This window comes from Coenobita brevimanus, chromosome 47 (genome assembly GCF_032717465.1).
Source record: "Coenobita brevimanus isolate Jiangsu-jjx chromosome 47, ASM3271746v2, whole genome shotgun sequence".
Classification (NCBI taxonomy): Eukaryota; Metazoa; Arthropoda; class Malacostraca; order Decapoda; family Coenobitidae; genus Coenobita; species Coenobita brevimanus.
This window is the reverse complement of record NC_137000.1, coordinates 3384206-3408900: the sequence shown is the minus strand read 5'-3', so window position 1 is coordinate 3408900 and position 24695 is coordinate 3384206. Positions and strand designations below refer to the sequence as shown.

The following is a 24695-nucleotide window of genomic DNA, read 5'->3' as shown; positions in this document are numbered from 1 at the left end:
ATAAAGTTTTTAGTAAAACATTCAATATCAACAGATATGAGTACACTGTGACTTACAATTCCGTGATGTCCGTCATGGCTGGGAGAAAGGGGGTGAGTAAGTGTGCGTCTTGGTGCAGGGTAAAGTTATACCGGTTTGCGAGAGGCACAGGATAGCCCACCTCACCCCGCAGAACACACCCTCCTACTGCCTCATCGCCCTACCTCTCATCAGCAGGCAGCTCTCCCATTCCATAATCTCATCGACCCAGTACACCTTCGTCTTATCCTTGTTTATCCTCATCTCCTTCCATCACACTTCAGCTTGCTTCATCCTCCCCCTCTTCCTTCTCCTTCCCTCCCTTATCCTTGTATATCCTTATCTCCTTCCATCACACTTCCTACTTGCTTCCTCCTCCTCCTCCTCCTTCTGTCCCTATAACTAATCTCATCGGACCAGTACACATTCGTCTTATCCTTGTCTTTCATCTCTTCCCATTGCACTTCCTACATACTTCCGTCTCTTCCTCCTCTCTTTTCCTTGTCTTTGATCTCCTTTCCTTGCATTTTTTTTTAATGCCGTTCTCCTCTTCTTCCTCTTTTATCTGTGTTTTCCTTCTCCTTCCCTCGCACTCGCTACCTGCTTCCTCTTCCTCTTCCTCCTCACCACTCAGTCGTAACCTAGGGTCTTTAATAATCACTTTGACCCTATTATTATTATTATTATTACCAGCCCAGAGGGGCTCGGGGACGAGTATTGTTTTCACCCAGATTGTCTGTTTGTTTGTTTGTCTGTCTGTCTGTCTGTCTGTCTGTTAACAACTTTACGCGAAAAATACTGGTGCGATTTTGACTAAAATTACAGGGATGAAGGGCTATGACCTTCTTATCACCTGATTAAATTTTCCAAATTGGGCCAAGGCCCACGCTGTAGACACAAAAAACGTAAAAAAAAAAAAAAAAAAAAAAAAAAAATTGTTTTTCGCTATGACTCCTTTCAAAATCGTCATATTGACATGAAACCAAAACCCAAAGGTGCATCTTTCAAATCTGCATCCTATAACATGCCTCATTACATCAGGGGGGGTCACCCTCCAGTTAGTGGTAGGAGGCCAATGTCAGGCGTGTCGGGCCAAAAATTTCAAATGGGCATACAATCGTCAATTTTCACCCGATTTACTCCAAATTTGATATGTGACATCTTTGACTAGATATCCTGTTGTGTTTATACGTCAGCACTAAAATGACTGCCGAGGACCGGTTTGCTATGCCTTGGCACCGCTTCTTGGTATTTTTATTAATATGAACTTATGGTGAAGTGACTAGAAAACGTATGCAGATGAAAAAGCATAAAATCCAGTACATATTTGTGATGGGAGACTTCAGTGCCAAACCAAGCAAGATAAGGGTAGGAGGGACAGCAGTGGCGAAATTGGAATGTGTGTTTAAAATGCAAAAAGTGAATTGTTAGATAAATTTACGGGAAGGGGCAATTTTGGGGTGAATGTTTTCTCTTTAACTATATTGTAATTGGTCTCCCATGAGCTGAATATAGGTTTTTGGGTACCTGAAAAAAAAAAAAACATGGAAAAATTAAATGCCGAGAACTCAGGCTCCGCGCTGTCGACCCAAAGCGTCGCTTGGTCTGCCAAACCTAGTGCAAGGACTCGCCAAACAACCTCCATGACCTTGCAGACCTAATCAGTTCATCATCCCTTCTTACTGTATCACGGACAAAGATTGGCTGAAATCCGTTGAGGGGTCCAGGACATATCCCACAAGGATAAACTAAGTCAATCCCTTTATAACCTTGACCTTTGCCCCCTTGATCTTGCTGACCTAAACAGTTCAACGTCCCTTCATATTGTATCTCTGACAACAGTTTGGTCGAAATCCAGAGGGCTTCTGGAGATATCACACCCACAAGGATAAATTAAGTTGACCCCAAATGACATAGTCTTTTGACCCCTTTACTTAGCTGACATAATCATTTAACGGTCTCCTCAAATTGCATCACTGACAAAAGTTTGGTGGAAATCCGTCAATGGGTTCAGAAGATACTGCGCCTACAAGAGTGTTACGGATTACAGACTCACACATCCATCCACACACAGACGTACAGACCAATCACTTAATGCCTCCTCCACCATAGGTAGGCGGAGGCATAATGATGATTTAGTTTCGAATCCTTTGACTTCAGTGCGAACAGTACAGCTTGATCCATTCATCCATCCATGCATCATCCAATCCTACGTTGCTCCATGAAGAGCGTAGGAGCCCGGGGCTAGGCAATTTGTTCCTGACATTTAAGATGAGAGTGACCAGCCTCACTCATCCCTGAGTGGCATTATGTGGGCAATAACCACAACCACCCTTTGGATATAAACCTTCATCGGCTCAATCACTGCAACGCCGTAATTACCCATTAAACCACCAGGCGCCATAATTTGGTTATGTGGTTACCACCCAGCGTAGTAAATGGTTTCCTGGTGTATGGGAAGCATTCGGCTTATCACTCAGTGTAGAGTCACCCACAGGCAGAAGAAATAGGAAAGAATGAAGGAAAGAAAGACAGAAGAGGGACTGTAAAGTCACCCGTAGGTAGAAGGACGAGGAAGGAATGAAGTAAAGAAAGACAGAAGAGGAAGGAAGGTATGGAGGGAGGAGAGGAAAGGGCAGACACCCGAGAGCAGCACTACATCGAGTGAGTGGATGGTGAGCGCCCCCACCTATCACTATAACAAAAAATAATACCATTTCTGTTTGCAGAAGGAGTTCTTTATCAGAAAAGCTTTTCTTAAAAATGCTTTCATGACACCAACTGTTTGTGTTATAATATATGTGTGTGTGTGTGTGTGTGTGTGTGTGTGTGTGTGTGTGTGTGTGTGTGTGTGTGTGTGATTAGTTCCGACAGTGAGGTTGTTCCCGGCTGCAAAATTAGTTCTGATAGTGATATTAGTTCCGGCCGTGAGACATGCTCCGATAGAGTTTGCTTCCTACTTTGAGATTAGTTTCGACCGCGAGAACAGTTCCTGCCGTGATAATGGTTCTGACCTTGATAGTAGGTCCACCCGCGAGATTAGTTCCGGCCATGAAATTAGTCCGATGGTGAGATTAGTTTCGATCGCTAGATTAGTTCTGATCGTGATATTAGATCCTGCCATTAGATTAGTCCTGACCATGAGGTTAGTACCGATCATGTGATTAGTTCCGACCGTGAGATTAGTTCCGGCCAAGGCCAGAGTGATAGGGAATCGATTCGTTTGTGGCCACCCCTTCCAGAAATATAACAATAGACAGTTAAGGTTATCGATAGGCTGACAGATAGACAGACAGACAGATCGATCGATCCACAGATAGATAGATAGATAAACAGATACACAGTTCCTGTCAGATATCCCTTGTTTGTCGTGTCACTCATAATCAAAACATTATTTCCAGCTTAAAGGAATTAGAAATGATCGGATCTTGAATTTGGCTCTCTATTGTATTTTGTTTTTCTCTTGGAGGGAACTGTTACTGAGGGCTCATGGCCTTTGGTTCCTTCTTCCTAGCATAAAAAAAAAAAAAAGAAACAGTAAGCGAAATAACTCTGCGTGAAAGTTTATAATAATTGCCAAAGGGAGAGACTTTACGAATAAATGAATAAAAATATATAAATAAAAAAGTCAGATAGACAGACAGATAGACAGAGAAAGAGGGAGGGAGAGAGAATAATTAGAAATCTCGTAAAATTTGTAAGAATATTAATGAACCGAAGTGGGCAAACTGGACACGCTACCATAAGGCGATAAAGCCCTGTATTCTCGTCTATCAAGGAGGCTTCATAGCACTTCTTCCTGACTGGCTAATTCCGTATCTGTTACGTTAATATACTCTTGCATGCCATTTATGTATTCCATATTGGTATGAAAGAGATATAGATAGGTTGCATAAGACATTGCTCTAGTCAAGATAATGCGCCAAGGAAGAGATGCTATAAAGCCTCCTAAGCCATCGAGAATACAACCCAGATTCGTGTGTTGCAATCTGTATATAGTTGCCAGCTTAGCGTTTTTCTTTTTCTTTTCGCCTGTTTTAGGGAAAGGAGCTTTCTTCTGGTAGCCGTCACTTAGCTGCAGGATATCTATGGATATTTTCCAGTCTTTTATTGATTGGTGATATCCTAAAGATTTATGTATTTTTTTTTCCCGACAATTTACTAGTGGGTCTTATCATGGTAACATTCTAGCGTTGCTGGAGCAAGTTTAGCGGTATTACGAACTTGGCTGAGGTTGGCAAGTCCAGTGTTGTCTCACTATCTGTAGCCGGCAGTGCGTTGTTAGGTGTCAGGTGTGTGTAGGTGTGGGCTGCAGTGCCACCAGTGTGTATATACAGCCGTGGTGCGCAGTGCCAAAGGTAGGTGTGGGGGGGGGGGACGCTGTGTCTCGGTCGGTTTGATATTGGCCTCATGTTTCGGGGGACGTTTTTTTCATGAGGTCGAGTCCCACTATGTGCCACTGAGTTTGTGGATTAAACGTATGAACTAGTTTCAGTTTGCATTAAACATGAAAACCATATCTCCACCCTATCACTGCCTTCGACCACTATCTTCTGTTTCACCGGCTGTGTCTTGTATCTGTCCTACACTACTAGCCTTCACCGTATCACTGTCTACTACCACTGTTTCCTGTTTCACTCCTCCTAGCCTCCTATGATTTCACCTTAAATGTGAAAACCGTATGATTCTCTGCGTTGTCGGCATAAACAGGAGAGGTGTTCCCATAGTTTGCGGTGTTACTTTAACCTCGATGACGATTAATCTCGAGAAAGCTAGTGTCTGTTCACATTGACTTGGCCTTAAATTCCCATCTCTTTATCCTGAATGCTGAGATTCGGCAAAAGATTAGCACAAGAATATGATGTTAGTCACGAAGGGATGCTATGGAAAGGATGCAGAGAAGCTGTATTGTCTGTTTCAGCCACTCTGCTACATGAACTAAGATGCTAAAATGCGAAAATCTGGGCCAAGTTGAAGTGAATGAACCATAGTATTTTACTGTATTCCGCGTAACTTCAGACCATTTTATTTAGTTGAGTCATGGGAGCTCGAGATTTAATATTACAACAGTTAACCTTCTCATGGTAGGAACAGCTCTGGTATGTCAACGCCAGACATTAATTCAAGTGTCAAAGGAGCCAGAGAACTTAGATGTACAATCAGTTTTTGCTGAGTCCCAATCTTTCTTTAGAATGGGAGCTGCAGCAACTGAATATCCGTCCTGCTCCTCATTTACATACTACAAGGTGAACAAGGACAAAAGGGAGACGAACTTTATCTACCAGTCTGACCGGTCCGAGAATGCCAGAGAGAATACGGGCTCTTATCAAATCCGCTTACGTAACACTAAATGCTCCGTTATCTACAGTCTGGTTCATAATAGCGCTCCTCTAGAAGCTCAGTCACCTGGCAGTATCTTGTGGATTTTGGGGGGTGCTCAATCTGCTGGTGTGGATGTGGGTATGGTATTGTGAGTAGGAAATGAACAAAGCAGACATTGATAACCCTGACTGAGCCGTCCCCACAACACACGAGAATCACCCGGCGGAGTGAGTGAGGAGAGCTATAATGCACATGGACCATCCTGTACATCACTCAGCCCCTTCTCTCAAATGAAGCGTTTCGTTCTTGTTACCACCAGGCGATTTTATTCATCTCAGGGGAGACTTTTCCGAATTGGAGGGATTAGATGTAGTCTTCATTAACCTTTTACATACGAGAGATTTATCCTTAGTTGAACAGTAATAGTAGATGCAACCCCAGGCTCATCTGAATGGAAACCCAGTGAACTGAAGACGAAAGATCTCCTATCGCAATCCACTATCCTCTTTTCGGGGGATAGAGAGGGAACCGAGGGACGTCTAAGACCAGCCAGTGGAGCCACCTGGCCATATCGGGGTCACCACGTGAAGGCGTCCCTCTCCAGCGCCCCCCTCCCCCAGGATGAACAAGAATGTATAGGTATCAAAAGAATATGCCGTTAATAGATGTCACCAGATTCAATAGATAAACGAGATTATAAGTCACTCTTTCTCTAAGAAGACGTCTTTTTTTTCACTGCAAACCTTTCAGCACGTTGTCATCTTTTATTGGTCGATTCTTGCTGCCTCCAGACCATTTTTTTCAGCTTGGGCAAGGGAAGGGGGAACTCTTGTCAAGAGGTAAATAAAGTCAAAGGGTAATAAAGGCTGACTCTAACTCCTCTAGTTCGAAAGGTCTCAGCTACGCTGAATTAAATCGTATGGAAGTAATATAAGGAAGGAAGGAATAATGGAGAATTAGCACCAAGCCATAATATGAGTATATGGCACTTAAGGAGTAGAGGGAAAATAAAGCCCGGAAGAAACACAGAAATCTCAAGAAGAGAGGTAGAACAGAAGCGCAGAAGAGGACAGTAAGGAATGAGAGAGTGGAGACAAAAGGGCTCAATTTAGTCGCATCATACGAGAATAAAATAAAAACGACGTCATTGGACTGAATGGATTAAAGACGTCAATGTAGTTGTAGTAGTAGTAGTAGTAGTAGTAGCAGTAGCCCCAGGTTCATCTGTAACGTGAACCCAATGAACTGCAGGCTGAAGCTACTTATCTCTAACAGTTCATCAACCCCCTCCTGGGGTACTGGGAGGAAGATAGGGGTCTGTGTAACTGGGCTGTGAATCCCCTTGGTTATATCACTGCCACAACGGGAAGGCGTCCCTCTCTAGTACCTCGGCATTGTGGAGAAGAGATTAATATGCCGATTTAATTTAACTCAAGCAGTAACTCTGTGCGGGTGTTAAGACAATATCTAACCCCTCCAGTCCGACAAGTCTCTCCTGAGATTAATAAAATAGTCTGGTGATACCGAGAATGAAAAACAAATGACATCCTCGTAGTGAGAGGGTTGATGCTGTTGTCTGATCTGTTAAGGTACTATGGTTCTTTCACCTGAATCTGGCCCAGATTTTCGTCCTTTTAATGCCTATTTTACGTTACTCATTACCAAATAAGGCTGTGTTACGACTCTAAGGTCCTATCCTTGGCACCTCTTCATGACTACCATAGCTCCTCTTCGTGACTATCATCAAATTCTGGTTTTAATCATTTGTTAAAATGCATCATTCAGGATCTAGAGATTTCAATTTCAGGCTAGGTAAAAGTGAAAGACTCATAGAGGACAATTTTCAGCATTCCTTTCTTCGACATGAAGTGAGCAAACGACCTTGAATTATGTAAGTGTCTGCATCATGTTGTTCTGCGACGTGGCTTACAAGAGTCCTCACACCAGCTTTTACATTTTCATGTTCACGTATGAGGGGTGGTTTTTAAAAAACGCTCCTCCTCTCCACTCTGCCGGGCATTTTCTCGTGTTACGAGGGGACGGTTCACTCAACATTATGGTAGGACAAATCTAAACTGGCGGCTAGGGTGGGGCACGAAGTTCTGTACAGTAGTGCCACGTTTTCCATAGGCGCGATGCCCCCCTCCCTCTCTCTCTCTCTCTGTCTCTCATCAGTGGTGTTTTAGGATACATTTTGGTTATTTTCTTTTACATTATATTGTACATATTGTAAATTTGACTTTATTTCCACACCACCCAGGAGGTAAGGACACAAGGGAAAGTGACACGAGGAGGCTCTGGCCGGGTTAGTCTGGGTCTGCGTGAGTGTTGCCGCTCACGAGGGTTTAATGTATTATTTTTTCATTTACTAAGAAATTGGCATATTTTTACTTTTATTCCTGCACATTATCTTATAATCATAATTGTCCTGCATCATTTGTTCAATTCCTACTCCCACTGCAACACCGACACCCACACCAGCAGACTTAGCAAACCCCGCAAGACATGATACTCTCAGGTGAGTTTCCAGTGGAGCGCTATTTTTTGACCACCCCGTATTTTGTTTTGATCTTACTATGTCCAGATAGTTTTATGCAGACTTGGGGAGACTTTTCGAACTGAAGGGGTTATACGTACTGTTGCTATCAGTAACCCTCTTCACTATTAGAGGGTGCTGGAGAGGGAAACCTTCATGTGGTGGCGCTGCTCGACTGTACAAACATCCCTCAACTCCCTCCCCATCCCCGAAAGGAGGATGGTGAACTGCCGGAGAAAGGCAAGTTCAGTCAGCAGTCCACCGGTTTCAGATGAGCCTGAGGCTGCCACTACCGTTACTCCTCCTCCTCCTACTATTTTCATTATTACTGCTGCTGCTCCTACTACTACTACCACTACTACTACTACTACTACTACTACTACTACTACTACTACTACTACGACTATTATTACTACTACCATTACTACTACTACTACTTACTGTTACTACTACAACTACTATTACTACTATTACAGTACTACTACTATTACAGTACCACTACTACTACGACTACTACTACTGCTACTACCACCACTACGACTACTACTACTACTGCCACCACCACCATCCCCACCACAACCACTACTGCTACTGTTACAACTATTGTTACTACTATTGCTACCACTGAAGGTCTCTCCCAGGTTATGTAATATGATGTGGTAGCCTGAAAAACTGAATATACATCATCCGATCGAGGGGAATGAATTTGTCAGTAACCGGGAGGCTCAAGTGTCTGTATAAGTGGCCCTCAACTCCCTCCCAGTCCCCACAAAGTAGGACGGTGGAGTGCAAGAGAAGTGCAGGTTCAGCTTATAGTCCAACTGCTTTACGTCCGGATGTGGGTGGGAACACATTAACAACAAGGTGTTTGACCCGACAGATGGCTATATTCTATCTATATTTTCATTGGCTGAGGAGGTTATCTTATCTCCTCTTCTTAGCCAGTTTGTCTTACCTGTATAGCATAGTTTTTTTTTTTTTCCCAGTATATTCGTACCATTATTAAACGATCGTCCTCAGCTTAGGAGAGACTTCGAACTGCAGGGGTTAGATGCAGCCTTCGCTAACCCCTTTACAACCAAATGCATCTTCCTCAGTTGAATAGTACCGTCAATGGCTGTTTTATATTTTCATCTGATGGAGCATGACTGCTCCAAAAACTCAAATTCTAACATGTTGTTGCAAGAAATTTGATAAGCTTTATCTATAAGATAACAATGCTTCTCTTTAGTTACTAGCCAAATTCATCCTCCAATCTTATTACAGCTGGCCATAAACTAAGCTGAGAGGAGTTAGGAGCCTTTCTCAGGTTAAAGTACGCGCACTACAGTGAGAATTGAAGTAAACTATCAATGACGTAGTCGAAATGAATAAGTCGACTAAAGTATCCGACTATGGCGCGTTGTTTCTAACCTGACAAAAATCCTGAACTCCTTTCAGCTCAGTTAATGGCCAAAGTATACTCAGATTGGAGGATCTGTTTAACTAGTAACCAAAAAGACTTACTCCTATCACAACTAAGACGACGAATATTATGTAACTACAATACAGTATAATATTCAAGTTCTGAGAGTGGTCCATTAATTGAAAATAAATTAACGACTCCTTATTGGCAGATGGTCATGATGCTACAGGCGGGGAGGCTGGTGATGGGCGGGATGAGGCAGGTGGTGGCGGCGGGGACGAGGCAGACACAGGTGACAAGGACCCTGTCATTAATTCATAAGCTTCCGTACACAGTACCCCAGGGTCCTCAGGGAGAAAACAGGTATGGTGGTGTGTGTTTGTCTAATTACTTGTTTCTTAATTATACACAGCACAAGGAAGTAGCTAACAGAAGGCAATTTGCATCTGAATAACATCTAATCAGTCATAACATACTAAGACATCAAAGACTCACAGCAGCCAGGTGCATGGTGATTGTTATAAGTCCTACAGATCGTCACCAGGACTTTGGCATCATTTCACAAACCGCCTTACACAGAGCAGGGGGACTCATGTGTGTGGGGGGAGGGAGGGAAGAGGAAAGGCAATATTTAAAAGAATCATTCATACATATTTACAAACTGTTTATTTTAGAGGTGTACCGATTTCAGGCCTGCCTAGACCATCTTTGTGTATAAGGATCCCTGCATTTAATAACTGTCTCGTAAATAAACACTAGACAGTAGTTAATAGGAGTGAAAATTATGCCTTCAAAGCAATGGGGGTGAGATACTGTAGTTGATGGAAGAAGGAGAACATGTAAGGCAATGTGTGTCTATGCATCTGATTATCGCCTCCTGATTGAGCACAGCGTAGAAGTAGCTACTTAAGGAGTAAATTCGCACAGATGTAACTAGCAGGGGCAAAAATACGTACACATATAATTAACAGAGGACAAACCACACACAGATGTAGTTAATGGAAGACAAGACTACACAGATGTAGTTAACAGAAGATAAAACACACAGGCGTAGGTAATCGAAGACAAAAAGACAGAGATGCAGCTAGTAAGATAGAACACACACACACACACACACACACACACACACACACACACACACACACACACACACACACACACACACACACACACACACACACTTTGTTAGAAGGAAAATGAAAGAAATCTAAATCACCACCACTACACACAGGGCAGCCCGCCTGGAGTTGGCTGCAGCATACCGAGGGCTGGACTTGCTGGGTTTGAACGAGGGTGTTTGTAACCACCTCAGCATTATGGCTCCGCGGTCCAATGGCGAAGGAGAGGCGATGCTGGTAGTAGAATATGGACTACACTGGAACGAGGTTAGTCTGGGTCAAATCCATAGGGTCGCTCTTGCCTCACTACGGATTGAAATTGAGCCAGGTCAGTCTAGGTCAATTTTATTTAGTCCCTCTTGGCGCATTACGAACTGCGCTGGAGAGAAGTTAGTGTAAGTCAGTCACATACGGTCGTTCTTGCCTCATTACGCATTACACTTAAAACAGTCTAGACTCTCTATTTACCACAAGGGAGCGAGGCCATTCAGTGTTCCGTCATGTCCACATTGCAACTCTTGCCTAAATGCATGTTGCAAGTATAATCAGGATCTGCGCTTCTTCCTTAGAACCAGAACCCTCCCCCGGCCCTTTCCTCGCTGTCCGTATGGTGCTCATTATCTTCCACTTGGTCATATTTACATCTGTGCAAATAGTCAACACTGTAGCTTGAAGAATGTGGTTATGCATAGCGTACACACACACACACACACACACACACACACACACACACACACACACACACACACACACACACACACACACACACACACACACACACACACACACACACACACACACACACACACACACACACACACACACACACATTTTTATTTACTGTGACGTACTTTGCGCACAGGCTTCACACACTGCTCCCAAGGCCCAGTATTCCCCCTACATACCTTACACCTCCACCTGTCACCATTTTGGCGCTATTATCCACCTTCCATACTGAATACATGGCTGGGGTTTCCCACACAGGACTGGTATTTGGTATTAGAGGGGGAAGTTTTACATGTACGTTTGTCTTCTGGTAGAACAGTAAAGTCTGCTTTTAATAAAATTCAGTTCCATAAACTGTTCCCTGCTCCAGCCGGGATTTGAGGCTGGGCCCATTAGGATTGTAGGTCACCTCTCTAGCGATTAGATGTGTGTGTGTGTGTGTGTGTGTGTGTGTGTGTGTGTGTGTGTGTGTGTGTGTGTGTGTGTGTGTGTGTGTGTTTACGTCTGTCCTTAAGTCTGTGCTACCTTCTATGCATATACTTACATGTACAGAATTGTTCGTAACCAGAAACACTTAAAAATAGTCTCACACCCTTTACAGGTAACGGCCAGCGGACTACTGGAAGTGGACAAGGAGGCCAAAGTGGTGGGAGGTGATGGTGAACCTGACATCGCCGCCTCCTGCATCCACCTTGGCATCAGAGAAATACGCCCAGACGCTAAGGTGGTCATGCATACACACCAGCCATACGCCACTGCCCTGGGTTAGTCATGCATCTCTCTCTCTCTCTCTCTCTCTCATGCATATTCACATAAAAATACACGCACACACACACACACACACACACACACACACACACACACACACACACACACACACACACACACACAACCCAAAGTATTATTCGATTTCAGCATTTAACATAGGAACCTGTACACCGAATCTTCCTCCTTAAATTCAACTATTCCTCGATCAAATGTAGTAATTTTTTCAGCCTTGTTAAGTGTTTGTTTAATATATTCCTCTGCTATCGCTTTATCTTTTATCACGACCTTCATGATCACCCCCGATTTGCCTTTCCGTAAACAGGTACGGAAATTTCCAGTCATATTGATTTCCGAAAAGTTGTTGTGGAAATATCAAGCAACTTTATGGTGTTGTGGAGGGAACTTTTGATTAATAAAAAAAAAAAAAAAAAAAAAAAGATTATGACGCATTCTTGACGGATGCATATCTTCTTTGGATTATCTATCTATCTATCTATCTATCTATATACCTAGGCTGCTTTCCCCAAGGAAAGGGAGGTAGCCGAGACAGGACGACTCACTCTCCATTTACTCATCCATTCAAACACATTCATTTGCATCTTAGCCCCAAAGGGGAGAACGGACAGATCCTCACCGCATCACACCGCACAAGGGTCAACTGCGCAATGCAATCAGTGACATCCACAGCAGGGCCCGACAGCAGAACTGGTTTACCCCTGCCACATCATAACAGACCCATCCCCTTGGATTATGGATATGAAAATTAAGTTGTTAATGGTTCAGTGCTTTTACCTACATTTTATGGTGCTCAGCAAATGAGGTTATATGCTTTGTTGATGGTAATGGCATACAAATGATTGTCCGTGAACAATGCTTTCTAGAAACTCACCTAGTGGTCTGTTAGTGTAGGTGTGAATGATTAAATGATGCAGGATAGACACTGGTACTGGTGACCGAACCGTTCCTGCAACGTGATAATTCGCCTTGCGGAATGAAAGAAGAGCATTACAGTATCGTATAGTATCGTTTTATGTATAATTGGCTCCAGCATGTTTACGTGCACTGACCTTGGTCACCTAATGGCGGTTTTTCACGCTGCCCGATCTCTGACAGCCTCTTTATTCAGTCCCTTATTCCTAAGGTCGCACGCTATGACCTCTCCCCAGGTCTTTTTCGGTCTGTTTCTCGCAACCCTACCCCATACGTTCACACTTCTCACTTTCCGCACCCGACTGTCATCCTCCATCCTCTCCATATGCTGAAACCATCTCAATCTGCCCTTCCTTATCACTTCACCAATACACTCCAGTCCCATCCCTCCTCTCAACCCCTCAATCGTAACCTAATCCCCCCCTCCCCGGCCCCACATTCAAGGACGCACAATGTATCCATCTAATCATTGACATTACTGTACGTTTGAGCCCACGAATGTCCTCTTTCTTTACACCCCAGGCCTCACTACCATACAGCATTACACTTCAAGCACATGTCGCATACAAAGATCCCTTAGCACGGAGGAACAGCCCTTTCAGTGTCAGGAGAAGCAACAGCTTCCCGAACTTCCTCCAACCACTCCTTACCCTAGCCACCCAGCCCCATATCCGGCACATAACATGTCCCCCAAATAACAAAACTCTTCTACACACTCGAGAAACTCACCAGACAGGGCAGTCCTTTCACAGTACATGTGAATCAGTTCTGATCTGAAGTCACTGTATAAAGCAGCCATTTTTTGCAAATATAAAATACGGTGGAGAGGGCTATTGACTCTTCTGAACACTGATGTGAGATATGAGATATAATATGCAGCAGAGGTACCTTCAGTTTATCTTTTTCCTACTTAGCGAGTCTTAGAAAGCCATGATTTATTGTTCCGGGAAGCATAAGAAACAAGAGATGATTCTCCAAACCTCTATTCCTTGTCCGTCCAGCAAAACCATAGGTTACTTTCACAAGGGAAGTAAAAATACATTAGTTTGTTTGTCATTCTCCCGACGTACAGTATGGGAATGAACTATCTTCCTATGGTTTGGTGAGCACATCATGGAAAAGTGAGACCCTTCGAGATAAGGAATGGTTATGTTGGCCTGATCTTCAAGCAGATTACGTAATCTTCATTTCCTTCTCGCTGTCTCTAAGCAGTGATATAAAGGCTCTTCAAGTGGGGGGTTAGATACAGCCTAAGTTCCCCCTCACTGTTAGCCGTCGTTCGTTAGCTTAAAAAATAAAAACAGAAGATACCATGAACGAAATAAAAGACGTTCAAGTAGCGAAGAGTTAAGACTTTGGTAATGTTCCACTACACCTTTTTTACTCTAACTTGATCTAAAATTGTCATTTCAACATCATGAGATTAACTCTAGAAAACGAAGCGAGTCATGAAGAAATGCTACAAAAAATGATGTAAAGCCACAACATTGTCTTATTCTGCCACTGAGCTACGTGAACTGAGCTTCAAAGGGGCAAAAATCTGGGCCAAGTTAAGGTAAAGCAACCATAGTTCATTCACTTTACCTTGGTCCAAATTTTCGCCATTTTACAGCATATTTTCCGTAGTTCAGTGGCAGATAAGATCAACACCACAGCTCTGCATTTTTTTTTACATAATACTTCTTCGTGACTACTACCATAATCTGTTGTTAATCTCTTGTTACAGCTCAGTATTCAAGACGGAGAGATGTAAGTTTTAGTCCAAGTTAAAGTGAAAAGGGAATATAGTTTTATCTTTAAACTGAGATGATGGTTGATTCTCTGTTTTTGTTTACCCACCAGCCTGCCTAAAGGACCCGACACTGCTGATGGTGCACCAGAACTCGACTCGGTTCTACCAGCGAGTGGCTTACGACAAACATTATAGGGGCTTGGCACTGGCTATAGACGAGGGACGCAGACTGGGGAAGGTATTAGGTGGGTATAGTGGTATAGTGAAGTGGCATGAGGTGGTGTAATGGTGGGGTATAGTGGTAATGTAGGGTAATATGAGGTGGTGTAATGGTAGGGCATAGTGATGTAGTGAGCTGGTATGAGGTAGTACGATGGTAAGGTATAATGGTGTTTGTGGTGATGTGAGGTGACATAGTGGTGTGGTGCGCTGGTGTGAGATGGTGTAGTGGTTAGACATAATGGTGGTGTGTTTTTGTAAGGTGTTACAGTCGTGTAGTGTGATGGTGTGGAGTGGTATAGTAGTGCCGTGTGGTGGTGTGAGGTGATAGAGTGGTGAGATATAGTGATGTAGTTTGGTGGTGTGCGGTGATATAGTCGCGTAATGCGCTGGTGTGAGACTGTGTAGTGGTAAGGCATTGTGATGTAGTTTGGTGGTGTGAGTTGTACGGGCGTAGTGCGCTAGTGTGAGATGGTGCATTGGTGTAGTGCGCTGGTGTGAGTTGGTACAGTGCTGTAGGGCGCTGGTGTGAGATGTTGTAGTGGTGGGATACAGTATTGTGGAGAGTGGATATTTTTTTTTTTTTTTTATGCAGGTATCGTCTAGCTATATTTTACTTTAGTTGTAAGAGTACAGTCTGCAGTCCATATATATATATATATATATATATATATATATATATATATATATATATATATATATATATATATATATATATTGCGGGGGAGGTGGAGGGATTCTTTATTAACCATTAAAAAAAAAAAAGCCCCAACACTCTGAGGAACATTGTCGATGAAGGCTAAGCAGGGATGGGTGAAATAAATCGACACATGTAAGCTAAAATGGCAAGTACGGGGTGATACAATTGCTAACACAGTAATACAAGAATTCTGTTTTTCCACCATGATGACAGTAATTATAATGACAATAGTTGGTTTGCTTTCATATGGAACTGGATCAGTGCTACAACTTTAATTCAAAGTCGTGGTTGCATGGAATCAGGCGAGCCGTAGTTAATAGGTAGGAATGAGTCTCCTTGGCTACTAATTTGATCCTCCCTCTCTCTCATCTGATTACACTTGGGCATCAGCTGAACTGAAAAAGGTTAGGGATCTTTGTCAGGTTAAACACGTTCTAAAAATCTAATATACTTACAGGAGACAAGGACGTACTCTTCATGGGTCATCACGGGGTGGTTGTGGTGGCTCCTACTGTGGCCCTGGCTTTCGACAACCTCTACTACCTTGAACGAGCGGCGCAGGTTCAGGTGGGTTTGTGGCTCAAGTGGGTATGTATGAAGTGTGTCTGTACAATACCTTTGATAGTCACTGATCTGTATACTTCTCTTCATTCTACATTATTCTTATTATTAGCTACGGGTAATTTTATATCATGTATGTGCTAATGTACCTCACTTTGCTTTACACTACTTATTCCTGCTTGGCCTTCAGCGACAATGTTTCTCAGTGTGTTTCGGCTTGTAGGCTACTAAATGGAAAAGAATAAAAATAAATAAATGAATAAACAAATAAATTAATGAAAACTCGGTTAAACTGGTCTCTCTAGTATTGTTCTTAAGTAGCTCCACAGAGGTTGAGAACTGGAACCATGTAACAAAGGAAGGGAGGTGGGGAGACGTAGAAGGTACCCTCCTCAGATCTCAAGCCAGTAATGATTATCTGCCTTAACGACCCTTGTGCAGTCGATAGGCATAAATCTGTTTTCCCTAATGACTACTGAAAGAGACAATGTTTAATAGTGTATATCATTTAAATATCGTCTAAGTATAACCTTCTGAAACTTGTCTCACTGCAGAGCATCTTAGTAACCCTGTTACTATGATGATGTGGTTTTTATTTCGTCGCTGTTACCGTTAGCGATTATTTAATTTCAGGAGAGAACCTTAGTATTAAAGATTTGCATGAAGACGCATCTAACCCCTCCCGTTTGAAAAGTCTATCGTCAAACTGAAGAAAATCGTACGAGATTAAAGAATGAAACAGAAATTGGTTAATTTTCCGTCACTTACTATTGACTTACAGCGTAAATAGAATTTATTAACCCCTCCATTACCACTGTGTCCTCCTGAGGTGAATAAATTTAAGTGGTAGTTGCAACAGTAAATCAAAGAGGACGTCTTCGTGTGTCAAAGGATAAACTGTCTGCCACTCACCCATGACTTAAATAAGTAAACTCTCTCTCTCTCTCTCTCTCTCTCTCTCTCTCTGCTTACGTGTGTGTGTGTGTGTGTGTGTGTGTGTGTGTGTGTGTGTGTGTGTGTGTGTGTGTGTGTGTGTGTGTGTGACCGATAAGGGTAAGCTTTGGCACTTTCTCATGCCTTCAAACTGTAAACTCTCTGACACTGTTTTAATCTAAAGGGAAAAACTCCATGGCACTCTCTTGGCCTCTTCCCTCTCTCTTGACTTAAAGCAGTGAACTGCCTGGCACTCTCACTTATTAAAATGTGTAAACTCGCTGACATTCTCACTTCACCTGATGTTCCTTCTTCAGGTGCTGGCTATGTCGACCAACAAGGAAGTGGAGCTGATACCAGAGGAGGAGTGCAAGAGGACCTGTGATGATTTGTGGCGGGATATTAAAAAGTACTCCGATGCCAACTTCTACGCCATGTACAGACGACTATGTACATCACAACCAAGCTTTGAGACGTAAACTGGAGAGAGAGAGAGAGAGAGAGAGAGAGAGAGAGAGAGAGAGAGAGAGAGAGAGAGAGAGAGAGAGAGAGAAGGGGGGGAGTTGATATAAGAGGTGCTAATTATTTGCTCAAGCTCAGTGGACGTTATGCCTTCTTGTTCGACTGAGAGCTCCCCCAATGAGAGAGAGAGAGAGAGAGAGAGAGAGAGAGAGAGAGAGAGAGAGAGAGAAATTATAAAATAACAGATGGTAAGAATAAAATAAAAGATATTTCTGTGATCGATAAAATAAAAGATATTTCTGTGATCGGTGGATTTATTCTTCTTTCGCAAGGGATGTTCCTGGAAATATCATGTAGTTATATTTCTATATTCATGTTTTTAATGCAAGGAAGAAGGAACCAAAGGCCAGGAGCCCTCAAGATTGTTCCTTCGATTAAAAAAAAAAAAAAAAAAAGATAACAGGGTACAGTCGGCATCAAAATTACTGTTGCCTCACGTGCCCCTCTAGACTTTGACATTCAGTCTGGTGGACCTGCAGCAAACGACGCTTATGACACTGAGCAGAGGTAAAATGAATTCATCACTCTCAGTTGCTGCGGATTACGACATTGGTTTTCGAAGTGCATGGAGAGAAAATCAGGAGAGGTGACAGGACTGTGGAGGCAGATTGTATATTGCCTTATTATATTCTGCTGCACAACAGTACCTCTGATGTACCAACTCTTTATCTGCATTTTCATATCTGGAGATCATTGGGATTGTTCTTAATATATTCTATTACAACTTACAGGACAGCATGCTCATAAGCACTGGGGGATTTCTTGCACTTATTTCCTGTTTCTTGCAGCTCGGTATTGTGTTTTATGCTATTTACATCTTTTTAAAACCAATTCACATTGCGTAAAATATATCATCCAAGATAATATTAACATGTCATATGCAGAAAAAGACTTGTAGGGAAGAGATGTTTGGAAGTCAAAGCTGAGGAGCATACGGTTCTTAATGCTGAATGAACATACTCACATATCCTCTGAAAGAATCCAGTTAAAATATAATAAAAGCATAGTAGTGTTATATTTTGTTTCACTGAGTCCTGATGAAGTGAAAAATGTTTGGCCACGTGAAGAGGATGGACAATGTGATCCTGACTAGGAGAATATATGTGAGTGAAGCGGAGGGGGAGAGGGGGAAGAGGAGACCAAGAATAAGATGTGAGGATGGGACGGAGAAGTATGAGTGAATGTGAAGTGAACTGTAGATAAGGCAGGCTGAGATCGCCGCCAAGGGAGAGGTATTACGAAGCCTCTTATGCCATTTTGAATACGACACTGATTCCAGCACGCTAATAAAGGATCATGCACTGTTGTTCCTTCTGCCTTTTTGTGGATCTCACCCACCCCCTGTATACGAGTGATAACGGGAATAGCAAGGGCCTGGCAGAGAGTCACCAAGATGCCCTCTGTAATGATGATGATGATGATGATGATGATGACGGTAATAATAATATAATAATGATAATAATAAAGTAATAATAATTATATAATCTAAAGAATGCCCATTCCTCCATCAACCCTTTGAATCCGGGTGACGTTCTTTTCAATTTATTCTTGGTGCTCCCTGACGGTATAATTCAGCTTACGGCCTCTCGCACTGATTGGGTGTAGTAAAGCTCCATCTAACCCCTCCAGTTTGAAGTATATCCAAAGCTGAATGAAATCGTCAGTAGATGGAATCATAAAAATAAAAAAAAATAAAAAATGTTTAATGGGTAACTAAAGAAATTCGGAGGAACATATAAAATATCTAATATGCTTTAGTTGGTCTGTTTTTATCTGGCTGAAATGGGCCACTCCCACAGTTGAATTCCTTAGTGATAGTCACATGAAATTAGGTTAGCCTCGGATATGAAGGAAAACTGGGTCTTCGTGATTGTTAGTCAAATTAATCGTCAGTCTCACTACAACTGGCCATCGCCTTGATCGAAAGGGGTTAGGAATCTTCGGCAGACTAGAGAAAACGCCCTCTAGCACTGTATGCATCCACACGAATTAAGTCTGAAGGGGACTGGCATACTCTTTTTACTCTAACCTGGCCTAAAATTGCCCTATCTCCATCTTGAATGCTGATTTATAGTAAGAAATTAACAATGAAATATTATGCCAGTCACGAGATGCAATGGAAATGATGTCGTGACAATGCATCGTCCTTTCCTGCCACTGAACTACTTGAATTAGCCAGAAAAGGACGAGAAAGTAGACCAAGTTAAGGTGAAAAAGCTGGTATGTCGATCATTCGCCACCCACGGTCGAAGTTTACGGTTTCTTCAGGATTCTAGGGTTCAATCTTTCGTTTTCTTTCGTCGCCAGGTTGAGTTGCAGCTTAGGCGTTAGGTTCAAGTTTAAATTCTCGAACAGAGAGGCGTCCGAGAAACAAAGCAAATTTTTCATGGTGTGTTCAGTGTAGACCTAGCTGTTGAGGTGAGGGGTTGCTAATGGCTTCTCTGGAACATCTTTTCTCCATTAGAGGTAAATATATGTACAAAAATTCATAGTATGTTAATATAGACTAGGCTGATATGCATGTGACCCAGTGTGGATTATTTTAAGGCAGGGGGAAGGGTATAACTGTAAGGTGGGTCAGTTTGCTGTGGAGCCGAGCTGTGAAATAACTACGGGTGGAGGACTTAAGCCAGGATGAGAGGTACCTTACTGGGTTAGTATGTTTTCCGGCGTTTTGAAAGCCAGAAGAGATTTGTAGCAGGGTATGGTTGTTTGGTAGTTCGATCTATCTATCTATTGCCAGACGCCTTAATCCCTTCTACGGGGTGGCCACAAACAAATCGCCTCCACATCACCCTGTCCCCAGCCATCTCACTGCCCAGCTCCCAATTCACATCCCCCTCTCTCGTATACATCTCCACTCCATCCCTCTATCTCATCCTTGGCCTTCCTTTCCCTTTCTCCCCCTCCACCTCACTCACATATACTCTCCTCGTCAGTCTCTCACTCTCCATCCGCTCCACATGGCCAAACCACCTCAGTGTGTTTCTCCTAATGCTTCCTATCACATCCACTTCCACACCACAACGCTCCTTCACATCCTCATTTGTCAGTCTGTCTCTCCATGTGACTCCACAGGCTCCTCTCAAATAACTCATTTCCATTGCTCTCACTCTTGACTTATGTCCCTCCAACAACGTCCAAGATTCACTTCCATACGTCAGAATTGGTATCACAATACTGTCATGTAATAACTTTTTCACTCCCATCCTCACTTCCCTGTTTCTTATCACTGCCTTCAAGGAACAGCAACCTTTCTTCCTTGTTGTACCCTTTCAAGCACTTCACCCTCCAAACTTCCAGCCTTACTTATCAAACTACCCAGGTACTTAAATCTGTTAGTGAACCGATCTTAAGGTTGTTTTTGATTTCACCTAATTTCGCATCATCACTTAACCCTTAAATCCTGTCGTATATTCTCGGTTTGTTGCCTTCAGACGGTTTTATTCAGTGAAGGGATTAATGAAAGCTAAGTCTTACTCCTTCAAATGAGAAAGCCTGTCCTGAACTAAACAAAATCGCCTGGAGGTACAAAAAAAAAAATTTCCATCGGACTGTAGTTCAACTAGCCGTTACCGAGGAAAAAAAAAAAAAAAAAATAAGGTGGGAAATTACCCTACAATGATCATATATCATCAAGGGAAGAAAATATACAAGTTTTTAGGCTGCCTCCACAAAATGTAGTTTTCTCCTCACGGCTTTATACGTGTAGGATTACAACTGACTTTCGTTATGCATGTTTGCTCTCCACGTCATAAGTATACCACTGCGAATCATGAAGGAGGTTCAGTTGCCATAAGGGAGACATATGTTCCTTTCTTATCCTTTCAACTCCCTTCCTACTTTATTACAGGAAACAAAAATACCATTATAATCATATATTTTAGTCAAAACCATTTTGCCAACTCATACATAGGTCAGACCACTGAGTTCCGCATCCCCCGAAAACAAAAACAAAAAAAATGTGAGGGAAAAGACAGTCACGAGCTATATTCATAAACTACAGTAGCTACCGATACACATGTTCATTTTCTTTAATATTTTGTTCTAAAGAAAACGAGTTAACACATCCATAACTAATATAATACAATTACATTCTTGTTTGTTATCCAGTTTGCTGATGGATACCTTTCACCGATTAGGTATTTTATTCAGTGAACGTGCTCGTGAACTTTTTTTTTTTTGCATACCCTACAAGATTGATCTAAGCGCTTTTTGTTTTTGTGGTAGCCATCTACTTGCATAAGTCTAACAATGAGATAGCCTTACTATACACTTTTAAGCCGTGTTTTATGGCTCCTGAGAGACAATTACTTCCAAGGGGCGAAGGAACACCACTATCTGTCACTGGAGAATGACCTGCCACCCACACATGCTTCATGCACTGGTGTAGGTGTGGAAGACGCTCGGAGAGTAGAGTAAGAAGTGCATGTTGAAATTGTGTTGTTGTGGTTGTTTTTGTTGGTGAGAGTCTATATATGTCATAAAAAAAAACTAGAGGGTGAGAACACATGAGAGCACACGAAGAAAAAGAAAGTGAAAGAATGTGTAGTTCTATATGGTCCACTGTCAGACCGGATCTCCCCACATGGAGAGTTACACCCAGGAAACTCCCACGATGCCTTAAGTCGAGTTGGGAAAGAGTGTGTATGTAAGAGGTGTGGTACATAATTTGTCTGTGTGTGACAGGAGTCTGTTGTTTCTTCACTCAGAATATGACCCATCTTGTCGATTAACATCCAGGTTCCCGTTCCAGTACTTGGTATGAGCAGTCACTCTCTCCTCTCATGTTCTGATGATGATATCTGCATTAGTTACCAAAATCTTGGCACTCTTCAGCATCCCCTTGCGAAAATTGATTCAGATGCTAATGAATGTGCTGATCATCAGTACTGACTAAACAAAGAAGTGCACTAGGTTGCCTGGCATAAATAACTGATATTATTTTGTGGGTGTAGTCTTGATGATGTTCAAGACATCCCATATCTCAAGACCCCTTTCTCGTTTATAATTAATTGTTGTTGTTACCAGATAATTTTCTTGAGGTTAGGAGAGCCCCCAAGTAGAAAAGAAATTAATGAAGACCACAGCCAGTCCCTTCAGTTCGAAAAGTCTATCCTAAAGCGAATATGAGTATAGCAGCGTAGAGATAACAAAAATAGAATAAAATATTCATCTTAACATCAAAGAGTTAAAAGACTTCATTCCCTTCACACTATAGTCCAACGTCAGACCCACGAGGCCCCAACATTCCCTTTGCTGCTGTTACTTCTATGCGTTTACTGTTGTACCCACGGCCAGTCATCCCCCCATCATCCAGTCCTTAACTGCCCCATCAGGAGCGTCGGGTCCGGCTCCGTATTCTCAACATTTAAGGTGAGAATGGCCAGCCTCACCCGCCTGTGAGTGACTTGGTGTGAGTAATAAACTCCAAATAACCCTGCCATGCAGAGCCTTATGGGCCTTAACTGGTTGGAACACCTTAACCCCCTACATCATTAGTATTATGTAGGCATATGGTTACCACCCAGAGTAGTCTCAGTAGTTTCCTGGGTTACAGTAAATCATTTGGACTATCATTCAGTCACCCTGAAGACAGCACTACATCGAAATTGTGAATGGTGGGCGTCCCAGAACAGAATGAACAAAATAACTGAGGCTGGGTGTGTTGGTGATGCATCGGTTAGAACGACCAGCTCACATGTGAAAACTGGAGTTTAAAACTCTAGTCGGTCAGACCCCCGGAAAGGTTGCTTTCCCTTCTCCTTGTTCACAAGTAATATATCTGGAGACCTGGGTGTAAGATCGATTATCACGAGCATATTCTAGGAAAACATTAAGACTTAGCAAAAAATGAATACTGTAATAGATTTATTGGCCCCCGTCCAGTAGTCAGGCTCTAATCTAAGCCATCTTCTACATTATCGCACCGTATCCTTACTGCCTTCATCTACTATGACGACTGTCGACTCTGAACACTCTTAAGCTTACGGCACAGGCATTAATATCTCTATCAACAGACTTCACACATTTATGGCAAGCATAAGTCTCTCCCAGTGATGTGACGTAGCTCCTGCAAGATGAATAATTTCAATATCATTTGTACAGAATTAAGTTATCTGTGTAACGGGGATTGGCCGAATATGCATTAAGAGATACTTTTACTCTGCTTCTCATTGTATCTCACAAACATAACAATATTGTTGAACGTGCTCCATACTCACACACTACAATCATCTTCAGGAAATCCAGACTTTAATATGTTAATATGTTCCTGGTACGTACTGTTCACAATATAACGTCAACTTCACACATCTCGTAATGAATAGACAAATCAGGAGTCAAGCAAAACTTTTAACGCAGAAAGTGGGTATTAAATGTCAGAAGCAAAAAGCCGTCCTTTGTGAAGAGTTAATCAAACAGCAGCCAGTATCAAGGTCTGCTCATTGAAGGTAGGGGAAAGACGGGCTGAGGAGGGCTGTTTCAGAGTTATCAGTGCTTGTATAAGATAAGCAGAGACTACTGTATCAGTTGATTCCAGCAGAAGAGAACTGGATAGAAAGGAAGAGACAGTGTGCACAGTTGACTGAAGGGAGATGTTTGTTCTCTTTAGAGGCGTCGTCGCTGAATCAGCGACAGTACTCAAGCCGGTAAAATCATAAATGGGATAGCGTTTCTTGATGTTTTCTGATACATAATTACCGCATTTTATTCTGTTAAAGTGAAAGAAAGACAGAAAAAAAAAAAGGCTGTATGTCACCCCGTAGCTGAAAGTAAAACATATTGGGAAGGAAAATAACACAATGATAGCAAAGTATGTATTATTAGTAAGGGCTGGCGGGCTCTTCAGCCGAGGTTTATGTTTCAGAAGTTTGACCACTGTCCTTAGTGAGAGAAGACTGACTACATAAGAACTAAGCATATTTTCCTGTACTATACTCCTTTCATGTTCTCAAAGGGTAGGTGCCGTTCTTGTTGTCTACGCTGTTACATAAACGCACTAATAAATCACTACATAAGAATGCTATATGCTTTCGTTAGCAAGTGCAAGCAAGGTTCTTCAACTACACCCTCTCAAAAAGCCAGTATCAAGGCTCGTAGGAATGCATTCTTAAATCAGTAATTCTAACAGCAGCCTACCGATACTTGCTAATCTCTTAATAATATTAGTCAGACGAACATACAGCTATTCTATAAACTGTGTA

General features: G+C 42.4%; 1 protein-coding gene across 1 annotated transcript; it reads left to right on the top strand.

Moving 5' to 3' along the window:
* Nucleotides 1-74: 74 nt before the first annotated feature.
* On the top strand, nucleotides 75-17447 carry LOC145398979 (putative aldolase class 2 protein PA3430). Its single transcript, XM_080271710.1, has 7 exons — nucleotides 75-92; nucleotides 9493-9644; nucleotides 10513-10666; nucleotides 11727-11889; nucleotides 14666-14800; nucleotides 15932-16041; nucleotides 17286-17447. The coding sequence occupies exons 1-7, from the start codon at nucleotides 75-77 to the stop codon at nucleotides 17445-17447; spliced, it is 894 nt and encodes a 297-aa protein (XP_080127836.1).
* Nucleotides 17448-24695: the final 7248 nt, after the last annotated feature.